This window comes from Lagopus muta, chromosome 8, assembly GCF_023343835.1.
Source record: "Lagopus muta isolate bLagMut1 chromosome 8, bLagMut1 primary, whole genome shotgun sequence".
NCBI lineage: Eukaryota > Metazoa > Chordata > Aves > Galliformes > Phasianidae > Lagopus > Lagopus muta.
Genome location: NC_064440.1, coordinates 17,751,046 through 17,773,604, shown reverse-complemented (window position 1 = coordinate 17,773,604; position 22,559 = coordinate 17,751,046). Strand labels below are relative to the sequence as shown.

Sequence of the window (22,559 nt, the reverse complement as noted above, 5' to 3'; positions counted from 1 at the left end):
TCACATTTAAATACATCAAATGTTACCTACTGGCAAATTGATGTCTGCCTTTTGTTTTTGGATCCAGACCCAGTTGCCGGCACTTGGTAACTAGAGAAGCAGCTTTCAGTAAGGCAAAGCAAAAGCTCCCTATTTGAAAAGTCTAGTATGTTTAGAAGAAGCAGTTGAGAAAGGAATAGATCATATTTTTAAATGAGATCATATTTTGATTGTAGCAAGTATTTTTGCCAACATCTTATATATTTACAATTACAGTAAATGCTATCTCGGAGTGCTTTGTTTTTTGGTTGGTTGGTTTTGCGTGTGAATTTTTATTTGATGTGGTTACTGTGGTAAGTAGACAGGACTAATACCAGCATCTAGGATGAAAAGGTCGTGGCTCTAGATAGCTAAGCTGACCACAAATGCAAAGAATGCGTATCAGGCCAAATCCAGAATGAATGGTTTCAAGATATATTAAACAGTAAATAATATTAACGAAGAGTATTGAAGGACATGAAATTGAAACATCTGATTGTATTATAGTGTCCTATGTGCTGATGCTGAACTTCCATACTTCACTGAGAAACTGAAAAAGTGAAAGTGCAATTTATTACTATACTGTCTATAACAGGATCTTAACCTGCAGTGACACTGATAATCAAATTCATAGAAACTACCCCAGAGTTGCTCAGTGCTTCCTCTTATCGTGCTTTTGCTTATATCTGGTTTTGTTTGCAGTCGTGTTGGATTAATCCTCTTTGAAACTGAATGAAGTGATGCCTTTTGTTCAACTAATTCCAACATATTTTCTGATTAAATAAATTTCTGGTAAAATAAGACTGTGCTGCATACATTGAAAATGTACTGCGTAAATATATAGCTTTGCCAAGGGCAGTAGTATTGCTAAGGGTACACAAACTGGTTTAGCACTACAACTTGAGGCAGAATAGCTTTGCCATTTAATATCAATCACAGTTTGAGATCAGAACATTTGATTTTTATGATCTTTGGGGAAATTTACTAGAAACTTTTTTTCTTGTGTCAATTGTTCAAAATGAAATTGTTTTTTTTTTTTTAGTTGTGTATCACATCTTATGTATTCTAAAGCTTGATGTACTTATAAACTTACTAATGAGAAAATGCCCTAACAGACTGTAAAAATTTATTTCAAGAATAGACTAAATAATTTGTTTACTTTTCAATTTATTACTCTGAAAAGAAACATGCATACAACAGAAATTGTGCTGCATTTTAAGGCATTATGTAGAAACTCTTGTGCCTTTAGTGTGTGCACCTAGCTGTGTTTCTCTTTAGCAAGAGATGCACATGCATTAGCAATAGGAGAATCTCTCTAAAATCCCCAGAGCTTACCTAGGACTTAAATATTTCAACACATCTGGCTCATTTAGAGCTAATGCATTGAAGAGTGACTCATAATGACTAGACTGTTGGGAGTTCTGGAGGTTTGAGATACACCGTTAGGTAATCAAGCTTTGCATCTAATTGCTCCTTAAAAGTTGTTTTAGCTATATATGTCCTGTGTAAAAGGTGCATTTGAAAAACTATACTGTGTGAACAAGGCTGGCTTCGTGCACATTCCCACCTCACTGAATTGTCTGTGTAATGGAAACTCAGGCATTCAGGATGGTGGAAAAGAACACTGTGTTGTGTAAATAGCAGCAGCTGCTGTAATGGCTTTAGTGGCTGAGCTGTGACATGACATAAATGCGTAAGAAGTTGTCAGTGTAACCAAATTAATCTGTACACATATCATTGGAAATGTGTTCATCTAAAAGGTACAATCAAATGATTTTTCACTACTTTCAGGGGAAAAAAAAAAAAGGTGGAGTTGGTGGTTGCTTTCAGAGAAGGCTGCTTTTTTTCAGCACCCAGTCAAGCAGTTCCCAGTTTGTGAGGAACAAATTCATCTGTTTATCAGTGGGATTAGTTTGGGTTCTGCCTAATACAGCAGGTGATAAACCTAAAGCTTTCCCTATTCTCTCATAGGTCTGAGTTGTGGTTTTAAGGTCTTTCATTTCTGTTTCTTTTTTCTTATTAAAAAAAAAAAAAGCTGTGAATTTGAATCAGAACTTGCTAAGACAGCAGTGTAAGTAATGTTCCCCTTTTCAACAGTAATTTAGTTATTGTTGTTTTCTTGGCATTCACTTCTCCTGCAAGTAGTTAGTATGTCAAAATAAGGATTTAAAGATGTACTTAAAACTAGAGGTAGTCCATTTCAAAACCTAACTCCTGAAATCAAGGTTTTTCTACGTGTATTTTTTGTTGTTTCAAGTTTCAGACAAGGTAGTGAAATAGCCTGACTGCCATTTCATCATCTTAATAGTTTTGTCAGAACAAAATCTATAATTCATTTTCTATAATTCATAGCAGTACTCAGAAAAGGAGAGATGTGAACATCTGATGAGAGATTATCAAGTGATAATATGCATGGCAGAATGTGACCTGCTTTATTTCTGTATAGACCTACATTTCAACTCTAATCTGGCACGATAAAGATATTTGTTGAGCTGGCTTTGATATTTTGACAGCTGTTTGAGAGGCAGTGAAACCTTTGTCTAAAAGCTAGCACTTGCTTTCTGTATTCAGTCACTGGTAATGACTCATTCGTTTGTACAGAAAATTTATGAGCTTGATATACTGTAATATCTCGGGCTTGTTAAACTAGGAGTGTTGGGCTGCAGATCTAAACTTTTGTTTCAGATGTTAAATTGAGACTGCGCTGTGGCTTAGAAAACTCAGGTTTATCAAAACACTTTCCTTCAAAATGAAGGGGAAGTTACGATTGTGTATTCCTACCTCAGCCCTCTGAATTCTTCTAGGTATTGTCTACCTCCATTAAATGCATGTGGAATCTAACTCTGGAATACGTAAGAATTTAAATATTCAGATATGTTCTACATATCTTTTTATGACACTATTTTAAATGTGCAGTAGTTTGACTCAGACTTCTTCACACACTATGGGAGAACAAAAATATCCTGAAAACTCAGTCTTCCATTTTTTTATAAGCTTCTGGGAAATGGTACCATTTGCCTGCTACAGTTCTATTTTAATTTAATAAAAAGTATCATATTTTCATATTTTTTTTCTTGGCAGGGGATCTAAAAGTGTTGAATGTAATACTTTGCCTTGGGATCAGAAGTGGATACTAAATAATTGAGAATTTGGGTGTTTGATGATCATGTGTTACTAGAATTGAAATAGGTCTGTTTCTAGCATTAAATTTATTTCTTCCATACACTTCCAGTGTATGCTTCCAGTGCTTCTGCTTCATAAAATACATTCTTTCAATTGGGTGGGAATTTTTCAGTCAAGTTATCTAGAAAAACATCTTGTATATTTTGTCACTCAGTTTTCCAGTTTTTGTCTGTGACCTCTGGGTATTAATTCTCCATGTTAGCGGATAGTAAGGTGAAGGGCTTTGGAGCTATTCTTATTCCACAAGCTCATTATTGTTGTGGTTTGAGGGAGGATACTTAAGGGCTTTATTTGTTCTTAAAAGTCAGGAGTATATGCCCCTGATGCATCTTCCATGCCTTTGCCTCTTCTGCTCTTGAGTAACATGGCATAGCTGGTTATTGGCCAAAACTTGGGTCTCAATTCTCTTCTAGCCCTTGGAAGAGGATACGCTGGTGTCAAACTACTAGTTAAATGTCCTTAAAGGTCTTTTGAAAGATGTTGAATAAGCTTAACTTTTTTGCCTGGTACTTCACACACAAGAAAACTTGCATTCCTGGTTTCTACCGTGTCTGCTGTACTGGGACTTAGAAACCATGTGAACCTCAGGGCTCAAGTGGTTTTAATAATTGCTTTAAGCTGTGGGAATTGCTGACCACCATGTAATTGCAGTCCTGTTCATAAAGATACTAAAGGAGATCTCTTCAGTTTTCCACAGTTCAAGTAGGAGCTTTGTTTGGTCCTCTGTTATTCTGTTGATGAATGCTGTTCTCCTGCAACTGTGTTTTCTGACTGCAAAGCTGCAAATCAAAATCTTGGATATTAAAGTATCAAATTTGAAATGGAATAAATCATTTCCTCTGTCTTTATATCTCCCGATTCAGCAAAGAGAATTCAGACAAATTTGTGAGCCTTAATCTTCCTTTGATAAATTCCTAATGACAGCCTCTTCATAAATAATACATTTCTAAATGTTTTTAATGTTTCTCCCTTATCAGCATCCAATAGCATCCTCAGAAAATAGAAGCCAAGCTTGCTGTTGATTTCTTTATTTCATTTCTTTCTTATGAGAACCATGTCTCGTTCCTTGCAGTCCTCCAGCAATAAACACTTGTGAAGTTGGCTGTCACAGATCTCAAAATGCTTTAATATTTCCCTTGCTACTGTTCTCAAGCAACATAAACAAAAGGGATTTTGACTAGCCTCCTGAATGGATGAATTAATAGAAGCATTCCCACTCATAAGGCCTTTCTGACCCTTTGGAAAGATTTTTAATCTTTCTTGCAGTTCATGAGCTACTGAAAAACACTAGATAGTAATAACCAAGAGATCTGGAGGAATCATTACCAAAAAGCTATAAAGGTTGACTGCTACAATTGTTTGCATAATATACTATAATCCAATGCTGGCTAGGTTTCAAAGCTTGGTTTTTATTTGGTTCTGATCTTGCAAATGCATGAAAATCACTGTGCAGTGTGAAATACAAATGAGTATTTAGATTGCAATGGATGTCTTGCAATAAGTGAAACTGCCTCATGAGTATGCATCATAAATTCAGCTCTTTGGAGAAAAGCTCTAATTTGTCACTCAGACTTCCTGCTTCTCGAGACCTGCACAGGAAGATACAACATTAATCCTCAAATTGGTAGACTCCCAAGGCAGTTATTGAGTAGAACTCATGTATCAGATGGGAATTGCAAAATAAACCCCTGCATCTGGGGGAGAGGTAATATTTGGAACAATCGGAGAGAGCCAATAAATCTGTGGTGCTTTGAGTTTGGCCTTTCTAATAGCAGTACATTTGGATGAAGTAGAGAGCAGCTGAAGGTGGCTGCTTCTTGCTATTTCTTACAGACTGCATTTTAGACTACATATAGACGATTTTCTTTTATTAAACACATTTTTTCTCAGTTCTTTTTAGTGTCAGTAATTTTGTACCTGAATGTTTGCTTTTCCTTATATCTGAATATATGTGTAATAGCTCTCCAAATTGTCAAACTAGTGTCAGAAGTTCTCCATCCATTTTTCATCAAGTGGAAGAGTATGCAAATCATTATTGTTTTGAGAGCATCACAGAAATATTGTCTCAGACACTGGATGCTACTTGTGTCTGTTTATGCCAGATGGCCCTGGCTCATTTGGCTGCACTGGCATTGTACAGGAAATGGTTGTACTCTATTCATATAGCTTTATTTACTGTCTCATTAATTTTAACTTTTTCAGAAGTTTTCCCTATTCTGAAGCCATTAGATTTCATGCTGTGTTAAGAATTCTAAAAAACTAGGCAGGCTCCTGTCACATTAGAGAAACAGCTATTTGAGACTGCCCCATGTGTGCTCAGTCTGTTATGGATAATTTTTTGTGATCTTGAAGATTTTTTTCTGTTACGTTGGCTTCTATTGATCACTTATTTAAAAATTATCACTTATGTCAGCTGAAAATATACAGTAGAAAGTGTCTTGTAGTATATGCTAAATAAATGTATGTGCTAGAGGACACTGACTATGAGGGGTTTTTATTTATTATATCTGCAATTAGCTGTCTGTGTTGTGTGTATTTATGTGCTGGTTTTGACCTTTTTATCCTACTGTATGCTCCACAAGTGCAGACACTTACTCTGACAGAGTGACTCAACCATTTGTCTCTGAACAAAACCTGCAAGAGAACCTGGAATGATTTGTGGTGCAGGGGTTGATTGTATGTCCTTCAGAAGCCTTCTGAAGCAAGCTGAACAGCACCTCATTTATTGCTGTAAACAACAAAAGTCTATTGTGCTAACTGCTGCTAACATTTGAAGAGGGTATTTGCTCCAAGACGTGATTTGAAATGTGCTCTATTTACTTGCAGGTTTTGCTGGCAAAGGTTCTTCCATCACTGCTTGATTCTGTTGTGCAGTTATCTTGTCCGTGTTTCTTCTGAATTGTATAGTAGCATGGCCAAAACGTCTTGAGAATACACTCTGCAAAATAAAATGTTGGATCTAGCATATTCAACCCCCATGGAAGCAGTGAATTCCTGACAAGTTTTTCAAATTATCAGTTAATGCTGATTGCAGACTACAGTGATCTGCTATGAATTTCAGAAGTACAGTATCCAAGGCATGACTTCAGAGTACTTCAATGAAAATTGCTTTGTCAATTTAAACTGCAGTTAAACTTATCTTAGAGATGAGGTGTAAAGTAGAATCCAGAGATGTGTTTTAAAATGTCCCTGCTTTTCAAAACAGCTTAAGCATCAGTGGAGAGAATGATTCCTCCCTCCTCAGTGCCACAGTCCTCCGTAAAAACTCTTAAGGTAAACCTGTTCTCATCTGAAAGAGAGCATTACTGTATTAAATTTATTAAACTTAGTGACTTTGTTCACTAAGTTGAAAAACAAAGAAAATTGTTGAGGGCATGGAGAAAGAGAGGTAGAGAGAGAGTGAGAGAGATGGTTACTTTTCTCTTTTTTCCCTTAGGATTTCAATAGCATTTGCAGATGTGACTGGATTCATCTGCATTTAGTAACTTTAGGCTCATTTTTTCATATCTAAGGAATATGAGAAGTTTTTATGTAACCTCACTGGGAGGGTTAGTGAGTCAATGTAGTAAATCAATTTCCTCAATGAAAAGGGACCAAATTCAGTAGCTGTGGCCACTTAAGAGCAGTACTGCTTAAGAGACATCTTTCTTTCTTTCTTGATGCAGCCAGTAATTTTGAACAGGGCTGAACAGTAGCAGCAGCTTGTGTGTAGGAACATTGTTTATTGTTGTGAGCGTATCTGATAGGAATTTCCAGGTATCTGCCAAGACACGGCATGCTTCATCATCCAAATTGCATAGGTTTAATAACAGTCCTAAACTTCTGGAAATAAATATGTAATAATAGTATTAAATGCAATAAATAATTTCATTTAAAGTTGGCTGAGTATTCCACTCTGGAGTGTGTTAACTTTCATTTTTGTAACCTTGAGAATGTCACCTTTGTAGTGAAGATGGCATCTCAAACTTTCTGAGCAAGTAATTGGAAGCTGGAAGCTGCAAGCTGGTTGTCAGGAAGGATTTTCAGCTGCTTGGATGGCTCCTGCTGCCTGTGCTTCAGGCTCTATTTCTAGAAGAAAATAACTAAACTCAAGATGCCACAGCCACCTGCAGTTTTGGCATTACTGCTATTTCTTTGTAGCTATTTACATCAGGCACTGAAAGATTCCAGCTATTAGTTGAGTCAACATCTTTAAGCTGTTAAGCATTGGGCATGCCTCTACTTACTGAAGTACCTGAAACAGTTGGCTTACACTAAGGTGCAAAGAATCATCATTATCTCTTTTAAAAAAAAAAAAAAAAAAAAAAAAAAAACCAACTTATTTTTAGTTTCCTGAAATGCAGACTTATGTATCCAAATTTAGACTGTTGGGTGGCCTTGTTCTTGATAAGGACAAGAGACCTAGCACTGCCCAGAAGAAGGCAGGGAATTAGGAAAAAGAACAAGCTATCAACAAGACTATGTGGTTTTGCTAGGTAATCATGCATGTTTCATTCATGCTTGATACTGACTTGGATTTTCAGATATTGCAGGAGACAGGGTTTTTGTTTTTTTTTTTTTTCATTCGTTGTGGCTTGATAGAATGGTACTGATTACAATATTCTGGCAAACTCATTTTTCTTGCTGTTCTAGAAAAGCCAGAAAATACATAACAATACCAAAAGTCACTAGTGAAACACTTGTTTTACTTGAACAATGCTGAATTTATATAATTGAAATTGAAAAGATATCTCTTTGGGAGACTGCAGGTGTTCCTGTTTTTATGTGATTTTTTTATTCTAATATTATGGACTCAGTGCAGGTCTTTATCTTTTTCAAGTGTGGCCTGAAAACATCTGGCATCACTCTTAAAATTCTCCTAATCTTCTGTTTGATTAAACACATCCCACTCTAATTGTGGCCTATCAGAGAAACAAAAATAAAGGGTATTTCATATTCTTCCACGTGATGCTTTTCCAGCTTTTTATATGTAAAAGGTTTTGGCTTGCGTTCGTATTGAAAGTTGAGACAAACACAGAAAACTGTAGACTTTAAATGAGCACTGTTCTTTGAAAAGCAGTTTTTCTTCAAGAACATCACCCACATAAATATCACTTCTTTTTACTATGGATTTTAATAAAGATAAGTAAATAGAATTAACTATTTTCCTATACATTTACATTAAGTATTTACATTTATTGTTTATAGTTTATCTTATGCAATTTTTGCTTTGTAGATTTGAATTTCTTCTTGATGAAGAATCAGCAGGAAGGCATTAAGCTTTTTAAGATTTTGATGCTACCTGTGAAGACCTCAGTGCATATGTCCCCTGTGCAATAGTTTATTAAAACACTTGCTGATAAACTGGGCAATACGTGCGAGTGTAGGAACAGTAACTTTGCCTAAAGGCAGGTGGCAGTTCTTGCATTCAGGTGCAGCAGCCAGGCAGCATGCTGACTTGCCATAGTTGTCCTGCAGCTGGGTAACATTAAGAGAACAGTTGCTCCTCTTTAAGGCAAGTGCCCATTTGAAGCTCATCATTTTGTAATAGGTGAAGCTAGAAATCTTTGGATCTGAGAGATCCAAGACCTTACCACAGTCTGTAGCTCTGTATCTCTATTTTGGTGAAGCCAGCTAACAAAAGCTGGCTTTTCTTTCTTTATTTTAAAGAAATGTTTTGTGAGGCCTTGGGTAAGATCTTATTTAATAGATTTTGAAGACATACAAGCTTTAAGATATTGTATTTTCAGGAACTATCAGCACAGTTTTTTTGTGAGATTCTTGTGTAGATTCTTAAATATTAATTGTAGTAAAAAGCATTATCTGTATTTGCATGTGTTTTGCTAGGTAGGAGGTACTGCAATAAAAAATGACTTGCTGATTGTGTAAGTGAATTGTGTGATTAAAATAAAAACCACTTATAATGAGTAGAATAAAGAAGATTATGAATAACGAAGCTTTAAAATTGGAAAGACTTTCTATTGTAATGACTATTGTTGAATTCATTTAACTGTGAAAGTTAATTATTTGTTCTTTCCAAGAAGCGTTCCGTACAGAATGTACCTTGTGCTTATTTCTTAAGGTTTGTTTTTAGTTTCAAACATCTTTTCATCTTCAGTTGAATTTGTACACGTCTACAAACAGTACTCTGGGCCATCTCAATGATAAAGAGAAAATGAGACCCCCAAAATTTTGGTTTGCATTTGTTGGTGACAGAGCTTATGTTGGCATATTTGTTTACCTCTGTAAATTCCCTAGCCAAATACTATATTTCCCTACATGAGGCCAAATTCCATTCTGCTATGTGCAGTGAATTATACACTACCAGGCACTAAAGTGAAAACTGTCTCCGTGGCATTAGAACCAGTGCAGGAGGTAGGAACCTGAATTTGATGTATGCTATATATCTTGGTGTGGCAGTAGTGCTTTCAACTTGCACATAGCTTTGCCACAGTCTTATTTTCCACCTTACAAAATCTGTGGCAAATATTATTTACAGAGAACATCTATCTTATGATACTTACCTATTCAGTGTACTGAGAAATCTTCTACTTAAGTTGTTTAGTTTTTTTATTTCTTGTCTCAGTAGCTCTGCAAAGCATGGAGCCTTTTTCTTATGTTGATGTCTGGTTAATGACGTCTTGTCCGTATTAGTGACTTTTTAACAGAGGCACTCCAGTTACTCAGTCTGAACTCAGCTCACGACCTAGCATGAAGATGGGGAACAAGTTTAGCAAACCAACAGCCAAAAGGCGACCAAATTTTTTGATGAAGATAAATGTTAATAACATTGCATATAAAAAATAAAAATTAACATTGCAATTTAAAATGGATGTTAGGTGCTTTCATACAAAAGGAGTTTACTTTTCTCCCTCCTTTTCTGTTCTCTTGATCTCTATATCTAATTAGTGTTTACTGCTGTTGCATTGCCAATCTTGATCAAGCTCACTGAGAGAGCAGTTTAAAAATCAGCTTTTTTTTTTTAATCACCCTTATTTTTGCTGGTTTTTTGTTTTTTTTTTTTCCTGCTGGTTCACTGCCCTCTAGCAGATTGCTATGGTTCTGAATGAGTACTATTACTGGCCTGGATAACAGTCAGAAGCGTAAGCATACAGCCAGGTGAAGTAGCTTCAGAAACAGGAATGTTCTCTCATTAAACAAGCAGAAGATAGAGGAGAAAGTGAACTCAGCCTTATCCTAGAATCCTGTGCTGATGGAGGCCAAGGCGGTTGGCAGAACTGCAGTGTAAGTCTCGACAGCTGTGGTTCTGCTTATCCTTTGCTACTTGCTTGCAACTTTCCTTGCACTTGAATTTGTCAGGTTGTTAAGCAATCTTGAGCAGTAGACTAGGCAGAAAATTAGTAGTTGAGTTTTAGCTATCACTAGGTTCTCAGTCTGACTTTTTTCTCTGACTCAATTCACACAGGCATAAAATAACAGCAAAAGAGAGGAAACAGGTTTATGGCAGTCTGACTGCTGACATCCGCACTACAACTGGGAGTAATTAAATGATTCAAGTGCTAATGTGCAGGCATGTATGTATGTATGTGTAGTTATAATCCAGCATGAATACAAGGTCTGATGCTATGTTGAATGCAATTTTCTGTAAATCATTTTCTTCATACTTTATTTTACAGTTGCTGCTAACTTACAGAAGATTGTAGATGATCCAAAGGCCTTGAAAACATTAACTTTTAAGTTGGTAAGTGAGAGTTGGTAATGAGTCATACAGTACATGCAGCTTCAGAAACAGAAATGTTCTCATATTAAAGAGCAGCCTGTTGATTCTTTCTCAAATAGCTTTGAATGCTGTGCCAACCATTTGGCAAAAACTGAAAAACTTTTTCTGACCTTCTCTATATCAGTTAGAAAACGTCGTAAGAAACTACAGGATTTGAGCTTGTAACGTTTGAACAAAGCTTCCTGCCTGGAACAGTGACTCTTCTGAATACGTGATGGTGAAAGCAACTGTATTTATACGCCCTTTCTCATTCTCTTTTCTCTCTCCTAGTATATTTTTAACCAGTTGGATTCCATCATCCAATGCAGTTGTCAAAGTTTCATTACATTCATGTATAATTAATAAACTTCTGACTTTGATAAGGTGGAGGAAGAACTGCAAGAGTTGGGGAGTCTTAGAGAACAATTGCATACGAACTTAGATATGAGGGAGTATGTCAACTTCTTCTGCAAGGAAAACTTCTAGCTGCAGAGAGTTGCTTATGCAGAGAGCAGTGCCACTGAGCAGCTGTGCTGCATAGCTGGAAGAGCAAGCAGGAGAAACGCTTGTTCGTCATTCATAGAATATCCTGAGTTAGAAGGGATGGCCGCAGGGATCATCAAGTCCATCTCCTGGCTCCTCACAGGACCACTCAAAAATCAAACCTTATTTCTGAGAGGTTTGTCTGAACACTTCTTGAGCTGCGGCAGGTGCAGTGCTGTGACCGCTGTCCTGAGGGGCCTGTTCCAAAGTCTATTTTGTGCAGTAATTTCCTTACTGAATGTGGGTAGTCCTCAATGAAAGAACCTGTGCAAGGGAAATGGTTTTAAATAGTCCAAAAAGTTGAGAGGAAGAAAGAAACTAATTATTGTAACATTAGTGCAGTTTGTGTTTTCTCTCATTTTCACTGTTTTGTTGAATAAGTGTGTTCATAGATGAGATGATTGAAATTACTGTGTGTGAGAGAGAGAGAACCTAAAACCAGTTTTGACAGGGCATTAGGGATATGTGCAGTCATGTAGCTCCATAACTTTGCAGGGGGAGGAACTCGCATCAGTTCTGAGGGCACATTGTTCCAACTCCACTTCTACCAACACCTGCCAGCATTTCAGTTAAATTCAGATCAGTCTTTCTACTGCTCTCTTGTCCTTAGTTCTTCCCATCAACTTTCTTTTAACTGAGAATCCACAATTAAAAATTTATCTATATAGCATGTCAAACCACAGGTATGTGCCTGTGACTGTTTAGAGGTGCACATTTTGCCTTGGAACGTGGATCCCAATTTTGGTTGATTTTGATGCTGTCCTCATGGATGAATTAATAGCTTAACATTCCAAAAACTTAATTCAGAATAGATGTGCTGTGTTTGTGTCTATGTCTTCCAAAATCAAATTGAAAATATGGATACCTAAAGCTGTTGAAAGATTAGCCCTGTAAATACCAAACTCTTGCCAATTAGCTTTCAGCACCCCTTGCTGAGAGTGACTCAGGCACATGTGAAAGACTAGACTGAGTGTCTATTAGGTAAGTAGGTCTCCAGAATCATAGCTTTGTTTATAAAAGCAGCTGCTTCTTATGGGCTGTAGAAAGCCATTTTTAGAGTAAGTGACCTAGCTGATGATAATGTGTTAATTCAGGATTGTTCTTCCCATGTCATTTTTTAAAATATAGATTTGAGTAGTTTTAACAATTAAATAATTTAGCTTCATTATTCCTCTACAGTCCAGTAAAGTCAGCAGAACCGGTTTGCTTTTAGGAGGGGATCGTGATGTGGGACATGTAATTCAAATGGCCCTTACAATCTAAATACAGCTTAAAAGCTGATCTTTTTTTTTTTTTCCAGATGATCTGTTCTTGTAGTCTAAACATCTGACTATGACTTTATTATTCAGCTGATGGCATCTCGGGAAGACTATTTAGAAACATAGATATACCAGAGTCTATATAGAAGTCTGGGTTGTTTCTAATTCATGCTCTTTAATTAGGGGCTTTAAGCTTCAACATTTAATATTCCATAGTGTCCAGTTAATGTTTGTGTATGTTGAAAACAAAAAAAACCCCAACCATCTAATTTAGATTGGGATATTTCTGTGTTTCAGCTGGATTTATTACTTAAATGCTGGGGAGCAGTCAGTGTCACATATTTCAGATTCCAGTGAGAGAATACTCCTAGGCTTTACCAAGATCAGAATTAATAGTCAGTTGTAATTCAGTGTCTCTTTCCCTTCTTAAGGTAAGTTCTACTGGCTAGGTAACAGTTCCCAAGGTTAACTTTTAATCAAAGTCTCTTCCTGACATTTTTAACTTCCTGGGAATTGAACATAACCACAAGTAGTATCTTAATTTATTCTTACCCTTGATTTATTTAATTCAAGTTCAATTTTTACTTGCTCCTGTGTAGTGGAGTTGCCTAAGAAGACTGTCATTTGTTTTTGTTACCTCTTAGCAGGATTTGAGAGCACTTGTATACAATTTGATTAAAACACATTTTCTTGTAAATATTTCATGGGGATTCGAAGTCTAAATCTGGCTAATCCTATATCCATTCAGAGAATTCAATTGAAAAGTGTTCTTTAGTTTAGGATTAGTTACTATTTGTGGACAAGAAATCTGGTTAGTATCTCACTGCTTGCAGATTGCTTTTTCTGGTGTAGTATTTTTGTACACGCAACAAAGCATTTCAATCTTCTGGGAAACAAGAACCTGTATCTTAACTGTATTTGTCTGTAATGAACTTCTTTATTATTTTGGCAATAATTTAAGGGAGATGTCTGAGTCTGTTGTTAAGGTTTGATCTCCTTGTGTGTATTTAAATCTTTGATCTTAAAATGATGCAGTTCTACAGAACGTATGTAGTATTGAATCTCCTTTATAGTCTTGGCTAACACAGAATCAACGTTTTTCTGCATGATTCAGCTATCTGCACTTAGGGAAAGAGGCTGTTTTAATACACAAGTAATCTTGACAATATGCAATGTAACAATATTATTATGTAGCACAATTAATATGTAAGGATTTTTACAGCTAGCTAGAGTGTAGAATGATGAAAATAATACTAGCTCCTTATATCATGATAGTTTACATACAAAATTCAAACTCCATTTAGTAAATTTTAGAGAATTCCCAATTAATAAAACATTGATGTATCTTAATTATGACCAGTGGTGATGACTTAAGACTTCAACTTGCTACTTCACCAGGATGAAGCATCTTAAATACACTGTGAAGAGAGTGTAATAAAAGGTAATTTAAAGGAGTAGCTTGATGTAATGTTTCCAAAATTACTAAATAAAGTTATTTTTGGTTGTGAGAATTCAGTGGATAATGTCACTGGGTGAACACTGTGTGCGTTGTCTGAGAATGTTTGTCCTGATATTGGATACGCACAGACCAAATTCTATGAAAAGGTTCAGCTGCAAAAAATTGAGGGTATCAGAGGGTCAAGAGCGTTTGTATGGAGTGAACCAATTGTTCTTGGGGGAGATCTGCCAAAAAGTCCAAAGGCAATTTTGCATAATCTGCCATTACATACTTGATATTACTTCAAATTATTTACCACATAGGTAAAGAACAAATTAAAAAATGTACTTTCTGAGCTACGTAGTTAAAATATTTTGCCTACATAGTGTGTGTTATCTTAAAGCAGACTTAAGGCAAGATATTCTTATATTCTTACTGTTCTTATATTTGCTAAACATAAGTAGATTTGTGCCAGTTTGTGCTGCAACAGACATTAGTGAAGATTCTGAATTGTTCAATCTGAAGAAATAGATGATATGGTCACAAAGATGTTCCTCTGCAACCATTAGGTTTTATTCTTCATAAACTCCTCCAGCTTTGTGCTGAAAATTTCAGTGGGTTGGTATTTCAAGCGGACTCGACTGCTGGGGTCATAAGGGTTTTTCAGATATTTGGTGTCTGCAGCACACTAGCAAAAGGTAGATTCTGTACATGTAGGTTATTTGCTCTCCACAAGTGAAAACAGCATGCTCCAATGAAAAGCATATTCGGCTCTGGAAAGTTTTTAAGTTAAAGAATTTTGGTCTTTAAGTGACCTTTTGGAATAGCTGCGGAAGGTGTTTTGTTTGTTCATTTCTCAGCCTTTTCATCTTTTTTTGTTTTTTTTTTAAATATAGATTTAGCTAAAATGAAGGATGCATTGATTGATGCTGACAGAAAATACACCAAGCAGTCTGAGAGGTTTCCTTCAAGTAATCTGTTTGCTCACTAGGTAGTAACGGGAAATTGTAAAGCCAGGACTGTCAAACGCTCCTTTTTAATGCGATACACTAAATATTTCTGTTTGTACTTGCAGGCCTCTGGCTGCGATGGCACTGAGATTCCTGATGAAGTGAAACTGATTGGGTTTGCTCAGTTAAGTGTCAGCTGATGTCTGTCCCTTGACCCCAAGTCGAGTTGTGAGATTGCGAAGAAGCCAGCTTAGATGCAAAGGAAAATTAACGCACCAAACACTGAGTTCTGCTTCATTCTCTAGCAATTCACAAAGTCAGAACGAGCAAAGCCCACAGCTACACCGCTGCTGCTAACATTCAAAATGCTACTAAATGTCTCTTAGCAGTTGATTTGGATTTCCCCTAAGTGAAAAGCCTGTGGAAATGCACTCAGGTGGCTATATTTATTGGTTACAAAAGGAATTTTATATCTTCTTTCCTAAAGTTTTGAGTGATACTATTTTCCTGTACTTGTGGATGATAATACTGCCTCTGTTATGTTATATTTAGAAGTTAACATAAATACAAAAATTGAGAATTACTAGCTGAACTTGAATTCTAGTTTTAAAACTGACTGTGAATTTTATTTTTCATATTTATGCATTACACATCCAAGTAATAAGAAAACTATTGGACTTGATTACATGCTATTTGCAGTTAATCTCTCTTTATTTAAAAATGTTTCAGGTATATCTTTGACTATTCTAGGTTTTTTTTAAATTTTTTTCTTCAAGTCAAGTAGGCATTAGTAAGCTTTGATTGTGTCTAAAAACCAGTCCACAAACTGATTTTGAAAGGTGTGGGAGGTGCCTTGAAGACATTAATGTTTTAAGTATGTGCCTGAGGCTGCTAAAATTTAGAATAATCTCAATTTTCTAGAAGTACCATGTATATGGTACTATACGTACAATCTGAGCAAGGAGAGGTTATATGGTAGCAAAGCTGTTAAGACAATTTTGATTGTGCTGTTTTGAGGAGTCTATAAGCTAGAGCTACTTTAAACTATTGTCGTTAAGGTAGACTGCTTATTGTGTCCATCTCTGATTTGACTAATCCTGAACGATAGAGAATGGTTTCATACAGGTGATGAAAATTTGAACAGAATTGACGCTTTACTTGAAATTCTGGAAAATACCAATATGGAGTGAAAATAATAGGGCTTTCTGCAATGATTCAGTAAAACTCTGTGAGAAAACATTTCTGATCCAAGTAGTCTTATGCTTAACCTGTGGTCTAGATGTTATGGAGCTAGTGAATCTTAGGAAGATTATCCAATCTGGAGACAAGTTCCTTGGACATTACAATTTAAACTACTTCCTAGCTAATCCTAGATAAATGGCAGCTCTTTAATGTACTGAAAACAGCAAATATATATTATTAAGAGAAGTTATTTATAATGCCTTGTCATAATTGTTGAGGTGTTCTAGAGCCACTTGCGTACTCAGTGTAATTCCATTCCATCCTCTTGTTTACATGATTACTCCAAGATGACTGCAAAGGATAAAAATAAAAGCATATTGCACAAACACAGTTGAATTTGCTTGCTCTGTGGACATTTCTGCTGTTGTGTGATGTTATAAATGTTGGTTGCTTTTGTTTAGCTGACGAGTGGCACCTGTGCAAGGGATTTAGCTCCCTGTGTGGGGGAGCAGAAAGGGAAGAAACACTGTCTGCTCACAGCACTTTGCTGAAGCCATTTTTAAGACTTTCAACTCCTGAAGTGCTTGTTATTACAGTAAATTATTCTGGGACAAGATTTTTATCCTTGAGGGATGTCAGTGTCAGGGAATAGAGGGAGGGAGCAGAATGGGGCCCAGGGCAGGGCTGGAGCTGTGACCTGCTGCTTCTGGCCCAGCTACGGGCTGATGGTTGCAGCTGGGCCTTGCTGGGACAGTTAAGGCCCCCCCAGGTGGCTGGTGCCCTCAGGACCAGCTGTGTGCCCAGGAGCAGGCTTTGGCAATGTGGCGGCTGCTGGGGCTGCATGTGGAAGAGTCCTCTGAGTTAAGCCTGGCCTGCAGTGGCTGAAGAGAGCCAACAAATGGTAAGTGAGCCTTTCATGAACAAAAATTGTGTCTTTCCCTAGCTGTGAGATGCTACTGTGGCGTTATGGATGATCTGCTCGGAGTCTCTTCCACATCAGCCCTGTCACAGGCCTGGTACTGTGCTGAGGTGGCTGAGGGCTGGGCTACCTGCCTGGGACTGGGGAAGGCTGCAGTGTAGCACAGTTAATTACTCACCATCAGCCTTTGTATCAAAGTGGGAGCAAATCAAAAGGCACGGCTTCTCAGTGGAACAGTTTGTTACCTGCAGCACTGAGGCTGGGTGGCTGCTACCAGGAGGAGCCATGTTTGGGCCTTTGCTGTTTGATTATTTTTTTGTTACGTATATTAACATATGCTCCTCTAAATGTTGCACCAGCATCGACTAGTCCATCTGCAAAGTATGTAGCTGCCTTTGTCAGGTGTGCAAATGAACATTCGGGGTAGCTTTTCACAGGTCCATAAATGGAGCCGGAATACATTAGCTGAGGAGAATGGGCGTGCTGCTCACCAGCCGCCCCTCATGAGGGAAAAGGTGCTGCAGTGTGAGCAGCAACCGTCAGAAGTGCTGGTAGGCCGCGCTGGTTGCGACTGCAGAAGGTAGATAAATGAGAAGGAATGTAAATACTTTAGTCAAAGCAGTCAGCAGTACTGTACCCAGATAAAGCTTCAGTTGTTGCTCACTTGTGGCCTGAAGCAGAAACCTGAAAATGCTTCCCTGAGCTTCCTTGGCTTAGTGAGACAGCAAATTCATGCAGCAGTGCTCTTTGTCACAGCTGTGTTACTGCAGCTTTTTAATGTGTTTTTTTTGTTGCTGCTAAGGTATTGTTAATAGAATGTAAGCAAAACGGCCTGAGAGAAATGGCATTTTAAGCTTTAAAGCCTTGAAAAATGAAGTTCATTTCTGCCCTCGACTGCACGGAGATGAAAGAGAGGTAAAAATACATTGCAGGTTGTAATAGAAAATATGGTAAAAGTGGATGGTGTAGTATGGTGCACACCAAATCTAGTAGGAATTAGTTTTGTGAATACACTATCCACATGGTCTGAGTAACAAGGGGAAAGAAAACCGGCAGCTATTTACTTCTTTGTGTATACATGAGGAAGATGGATGTGATTCTCATTTGTGGCATGGCACGAGCTGTGCATGTGGTGCTACAGCATTGCTGGACAGGCTTGGGCTGGCTGCTGCCTGAGGCACCTGCCTGCACTCAGAGGAGGAGGTCTCTAATTAATGAGGTGAAGCTGGAACAGGTGAGCTGCTGCTTAATGCTCTCTGAGACCAGGAAAACAGGACTTAATTAAATGGCTCTAAGTTTCTGTGGGACTGATTACATGGTGCTGCTTGCTGCTGGGTACTGGCAGGCTTTGTGGACTGATGTCTGTCTGTGGAGCCAGGCATGCTTTGCCCTCTGTTCTAGCAGAGTAGTAGCACTGAGATGAAAGTCAACAGATGCAGGGAAGTACAGCTCTGTTTTATTTTCAAAGTGTTAAAGAGGACACACATAAACATGCAACTTGGCATGAAAACAGGTCTGGGGAATGACAGGTTTGTGCCTGCATAAAGGCGTGGGAGAAAAGGGACATTTCCAGCCTTTTCTCTGCTGGAATTCCAGCGTGGGCTGTGGGCTAGGAAAGCTACTCCTGCTACAGTAACATTCACTTCTAGGCAAAGAAAGCAGGAGTGCATCTTTCCTTCCTCTGGTAAGCGCTGACCTCAGATTATCCCATCAGCACATACAGGGAGCTGTATGCAAGCTGTGATACAGCTAGCAAGTTATGATCATTGTTTTGGCTTTCTAGAAATATTAAACACTTTGTTACTGTTATTTCCTCTATACACCTCTCTGCCCCAGAGCATACTTCTACTTTATGACTGACCTATCAGGTGTAAAGGGTGGCAGGTAAATAAGCCAGGAAACACCACTGAATTTTTCTCTTCTGCATTCTCTTCTGAAGTAAAGATGAGTGTGCTTCAGCTGGCTTGGGCTAACTGAAAATAGCCTATCTGGGGGCTTTCAAAGCAGCCTTGTAAAATTTGATCGTGGGTCATTCCTTCAGAATATTTCTAACCACACACTTTTCCTGCGAGAGCAAATGCCGTGTGCAGCCTGTAAATGATGTGCCTCCCCCTCTGCTTTCCTTAATCAGAGATATGTTTTCCTTTTCACCACCTACCTCTGCATAACGATGTTGGATGATGAGATTGGCCCGTGCCTGAAATCAATTAGCTGTGATGATGAATCTGATACAGACCTAAAACAGTGCTAATTGAGTGCACTGAAAATGCTGTTTTTATTTAGCAGGGAGCAGAAAATGCTTCCCTCACACAGTGTTTTTCAGAGCAGCAGAAAATGAGACCTTGCTGATAACCAATAACAGTTGATGTCTTTTTTCTCAAATCAATTGCAATATAATTTTATTGAGTGAATTGCTATGGTGCTTTTTCTACTGCATGAAGCAGGCAGACTTTCTGCTGTCTAATGACGTACTCATGCATGTGCATGCACTAAGAATGCTAATTGCTTTGAAATAAGAAGTTGGAAAGGCAACAGGAGCTCACATCTTCACATTCCCTATGCAACTGGATTAGCTCAAGCTATAAAAACCTCCAACCAAGTCTGTTGTGCTTGTTTTATTACACAGTAGTCCAAATGATTAAATATCTAGGCTTATTAGTCGAGCATTGAGACATTTTAGATATTCATTTTCTCACTATGAGTAAACCCAGTGTTACAGCGCGTGTGAGGATGTGGTTTCATTGCTGCTTTCTGATTGCTAGGTTGCTGTTTGTCAAGCTGCTTTGCATAGTCACTGAACTCTGGGATGTTGAACCAAACTCAGTGTTTGTGAAGCTGTTTGCTTCCAGTAGTGTTCAGAATATAGGCAGTAGCAGATCAATGAGCAATTACAGAGACATAGAGTGCATGGCAAGAAGGAGAAATATTTAATTTTCACTGGGTAAGCCAAGAGGGAGGCAATCTCATCCTTCTCAGGACATGGATATTTTGCCATCTAATCTTCAAATGTGAAAGCTAGGCTTGTTTATTGTCTCAGAGGAGTATACAAAATCACTTATGCAAGTGGATCTGTTTATGCAGAAGAGCAGCTATAAGAAATAGAATTGGAATAGATAGACAATACATTTATCTCATTTTTATTTTGTATTTTCCCCCATAGAACAAATTTTATGAATTAAAAAAAAAAATACGCTGTTTGTCAAATAAAAAACCTGTTTTTCCTTTTGAAAAGAACCTAAAGGATTCTTTAGTTCTCCCTCATCCATGAAACAACGAGATTAATTAAGGAAAAAGGTGCTACTAATATCACTGTGGAGTGGTGGGGTTCCTAAGATTTTCTTTGAACACAAAGCTTTTCTAAATTGGTTATGTGCACTGCAGATCCTATAGATCTGGCTTTGTTTCCTTGGAAGGTAATTGAGGCACGGCATCTCAGCATAAAGGAATTTGGGGCTGTTTTGTGACACAATGGTCTTTTCACATAAAGGTAGTGCTTGTGGCTCTCACCATGACTATTATAAATGATGAACCAGAATGACCAGCGTGTGTCTGGTAGCTTTGAAGAAGCGGGCTCTGTGCTTCATATAAAAACACACAAAGGACAAGAAAAATAATAATAATATTTCTCAGTTTTGAAGCTTTTCAGTGTTCTGGAAAATAGACTGCAGTTCTAAATTGAAATGCATGTTTAAGGGAGAGGCCTATGTTGGTATTTCTGAGACCTGGGAACTGGGGAAAGAAAAAATACAATGCCGAAGCTGATGTCCTGTCATGTTAGAGCCTGCACCCGCATGGCTTCGTCTAAAGGCCAAGGAAACTTTGTTGTTCAATTGTTTTGTTTTGTTCTGGCAAATGAATATCATTTGATAATGCCCAGTTTTGTGCTTGTGCTTTGGTACTGATTAGTCGAGGACAAAATCCAACTGGACAACGGCACCTGGAATGGAATGCCTGGAGACACAACATGACAGTGGCAGAGAACTGGGCCAAAAGGCTTCCAGTACTGCCCAGCCCCTGGCTGCCACCTCCTTGCTGTGGTACCATGGGGCTGTGAGCCCCCATCTGCATGCACATAGATGCCTTCTGCATCTCCTGTTGCAGTAGAGGTCAGGAAAAGGGTGTAGGGTGTAGGCCAACAGATGTAATTCCTTTGCGTGGAAAGAATTGCACCCGTTGGCATTCATCAGTACTTGCTGAACTGTTGTCCAAACAGTGGATGTGAGCGCAGTGAGGCAGTGGGTGGTGCATTTCAGCATTGGCACAATGGGACACCTATGCTGTTGCAGATATTCATAAATGAAACATGCAAGCTCGTGTTCATTGCTAGCGAAAATACAGAGCTAGCGGTGGTGGCTCTTTAAGTAATGCTTTGTAGCTGAGAATTTTCTCTATCAAATAGTGTTATTGTGCTCTTTGCAGCTGTTGCATTTTCCATGGAAATAAATTGGAGGCACTACTTTCAGAGTGACCTATGTTAGAAGAGGGCGGAGCAAACCACCTTAAATTAGAACAGATAATCCAGAGGGAAAGGCCATTACTGAAATCTTGGCCCCGTGAATTAATAAGATTTTACAATAGCTTCTGTGGGACTAAAATTTCACTCCCTATCTCTGTTGATTATGAGCTGCTCAGTTTACACCTGGGGCTATAAAATGAAAAAGAATCCAATCCTGATTAGAGAGTAGGTGTGATTTGAATGGAAGGTGATTACTAAAATCTCCCTGAAGTCTTCCACCCTGCTTGTGCTGCGAGCTTTTCCTATTTATAATAGCACAGCACAGCCATCCAAGCAGAAAATGACACCAGAGAGAAAGAGTTTGCTGATTGTTCCTGATTAGGCTCAGTGCTAACCTTGTAAATCTGTCTGTCAGGTCGGGCACAGGCCAGTCATCCGTAAACCCAGTGCTTCACAAAAGATTGAAAGGCTGAGGAAACTTTTGCGCTTGTGTGATACTTGATAGCATTCTTTTCTTTACTTTTTTTTTTTTTTTTTTCCTTTATTTTTTGGAAATCCGTCTGGAGGGAAGAAAAAAATCAGCAGTCTTGGATGGAAAACTTGACATTCTGTACATAACCACAACTTACAACTACATTGTGATCACACACCTGTGTACCTGTATAACGGGGTTCCCTTGTTGGATTTATGAGGTTGAGAACTCTTTGAGTCTGACACAACAGACACAAGACTCTGTGTATTGGAGGGGTCTGGTACTGTTCGTGCAGATATGCTTCATGCTTTCCTTGTTTGTTTGTTATTACATCTAGCTGTCAATGTAGTTAAGCAGGGTCTTTTTTTATAGGCAGTGATATTTTTTTTAACCAAGGAACTGTGGGCGAGGTCTTGTAGTGTGTCCACATGTGTTTATTC

At 38.0% G+C, this 22,559-nt stretch overlaps 2 protein-coding genes across 2 annotated transcripts in view; one reads left to right on the top strand and one right to left on the bottom strand.

Moving 5' to 3' along the window:
- The window catches only part of STK39 (serine/threonine kinase 39), an 87,200-nt gene extending 70,551 nt beyond the window's left edge, over positions 1 to 16,649 (top strand). Inside the window, 2 exon segments of the mRNA XM_048952335.1 lie at positions 10,818 to 10,882; positions 15,216 to 16,649. Of these exon segments, the coding sequence (XP_048808292.1) occupies positions 10,818 to 10,882; positions 15,216 to 15,290 (140 nt within the window). The 3' untranslated portion in view covers positions 15,291 to 16,649.
- Positions 1,043 to 22,559, bottom strand: part of B3GALT1 (beta-1,3-galactosyltransferase 1) — a 211,010-nt gene continuing 189,493 nt past the window's right edge. The window contains exon 4 of the transcript XR_007378406.1: positions 1,043 to 9,886. The gene's annotated coding sequence lies outside the window, so the exon portion shown is untranslated. The remainder of the gene's footprint in view (positions 9,887 to 22,559) is intronic.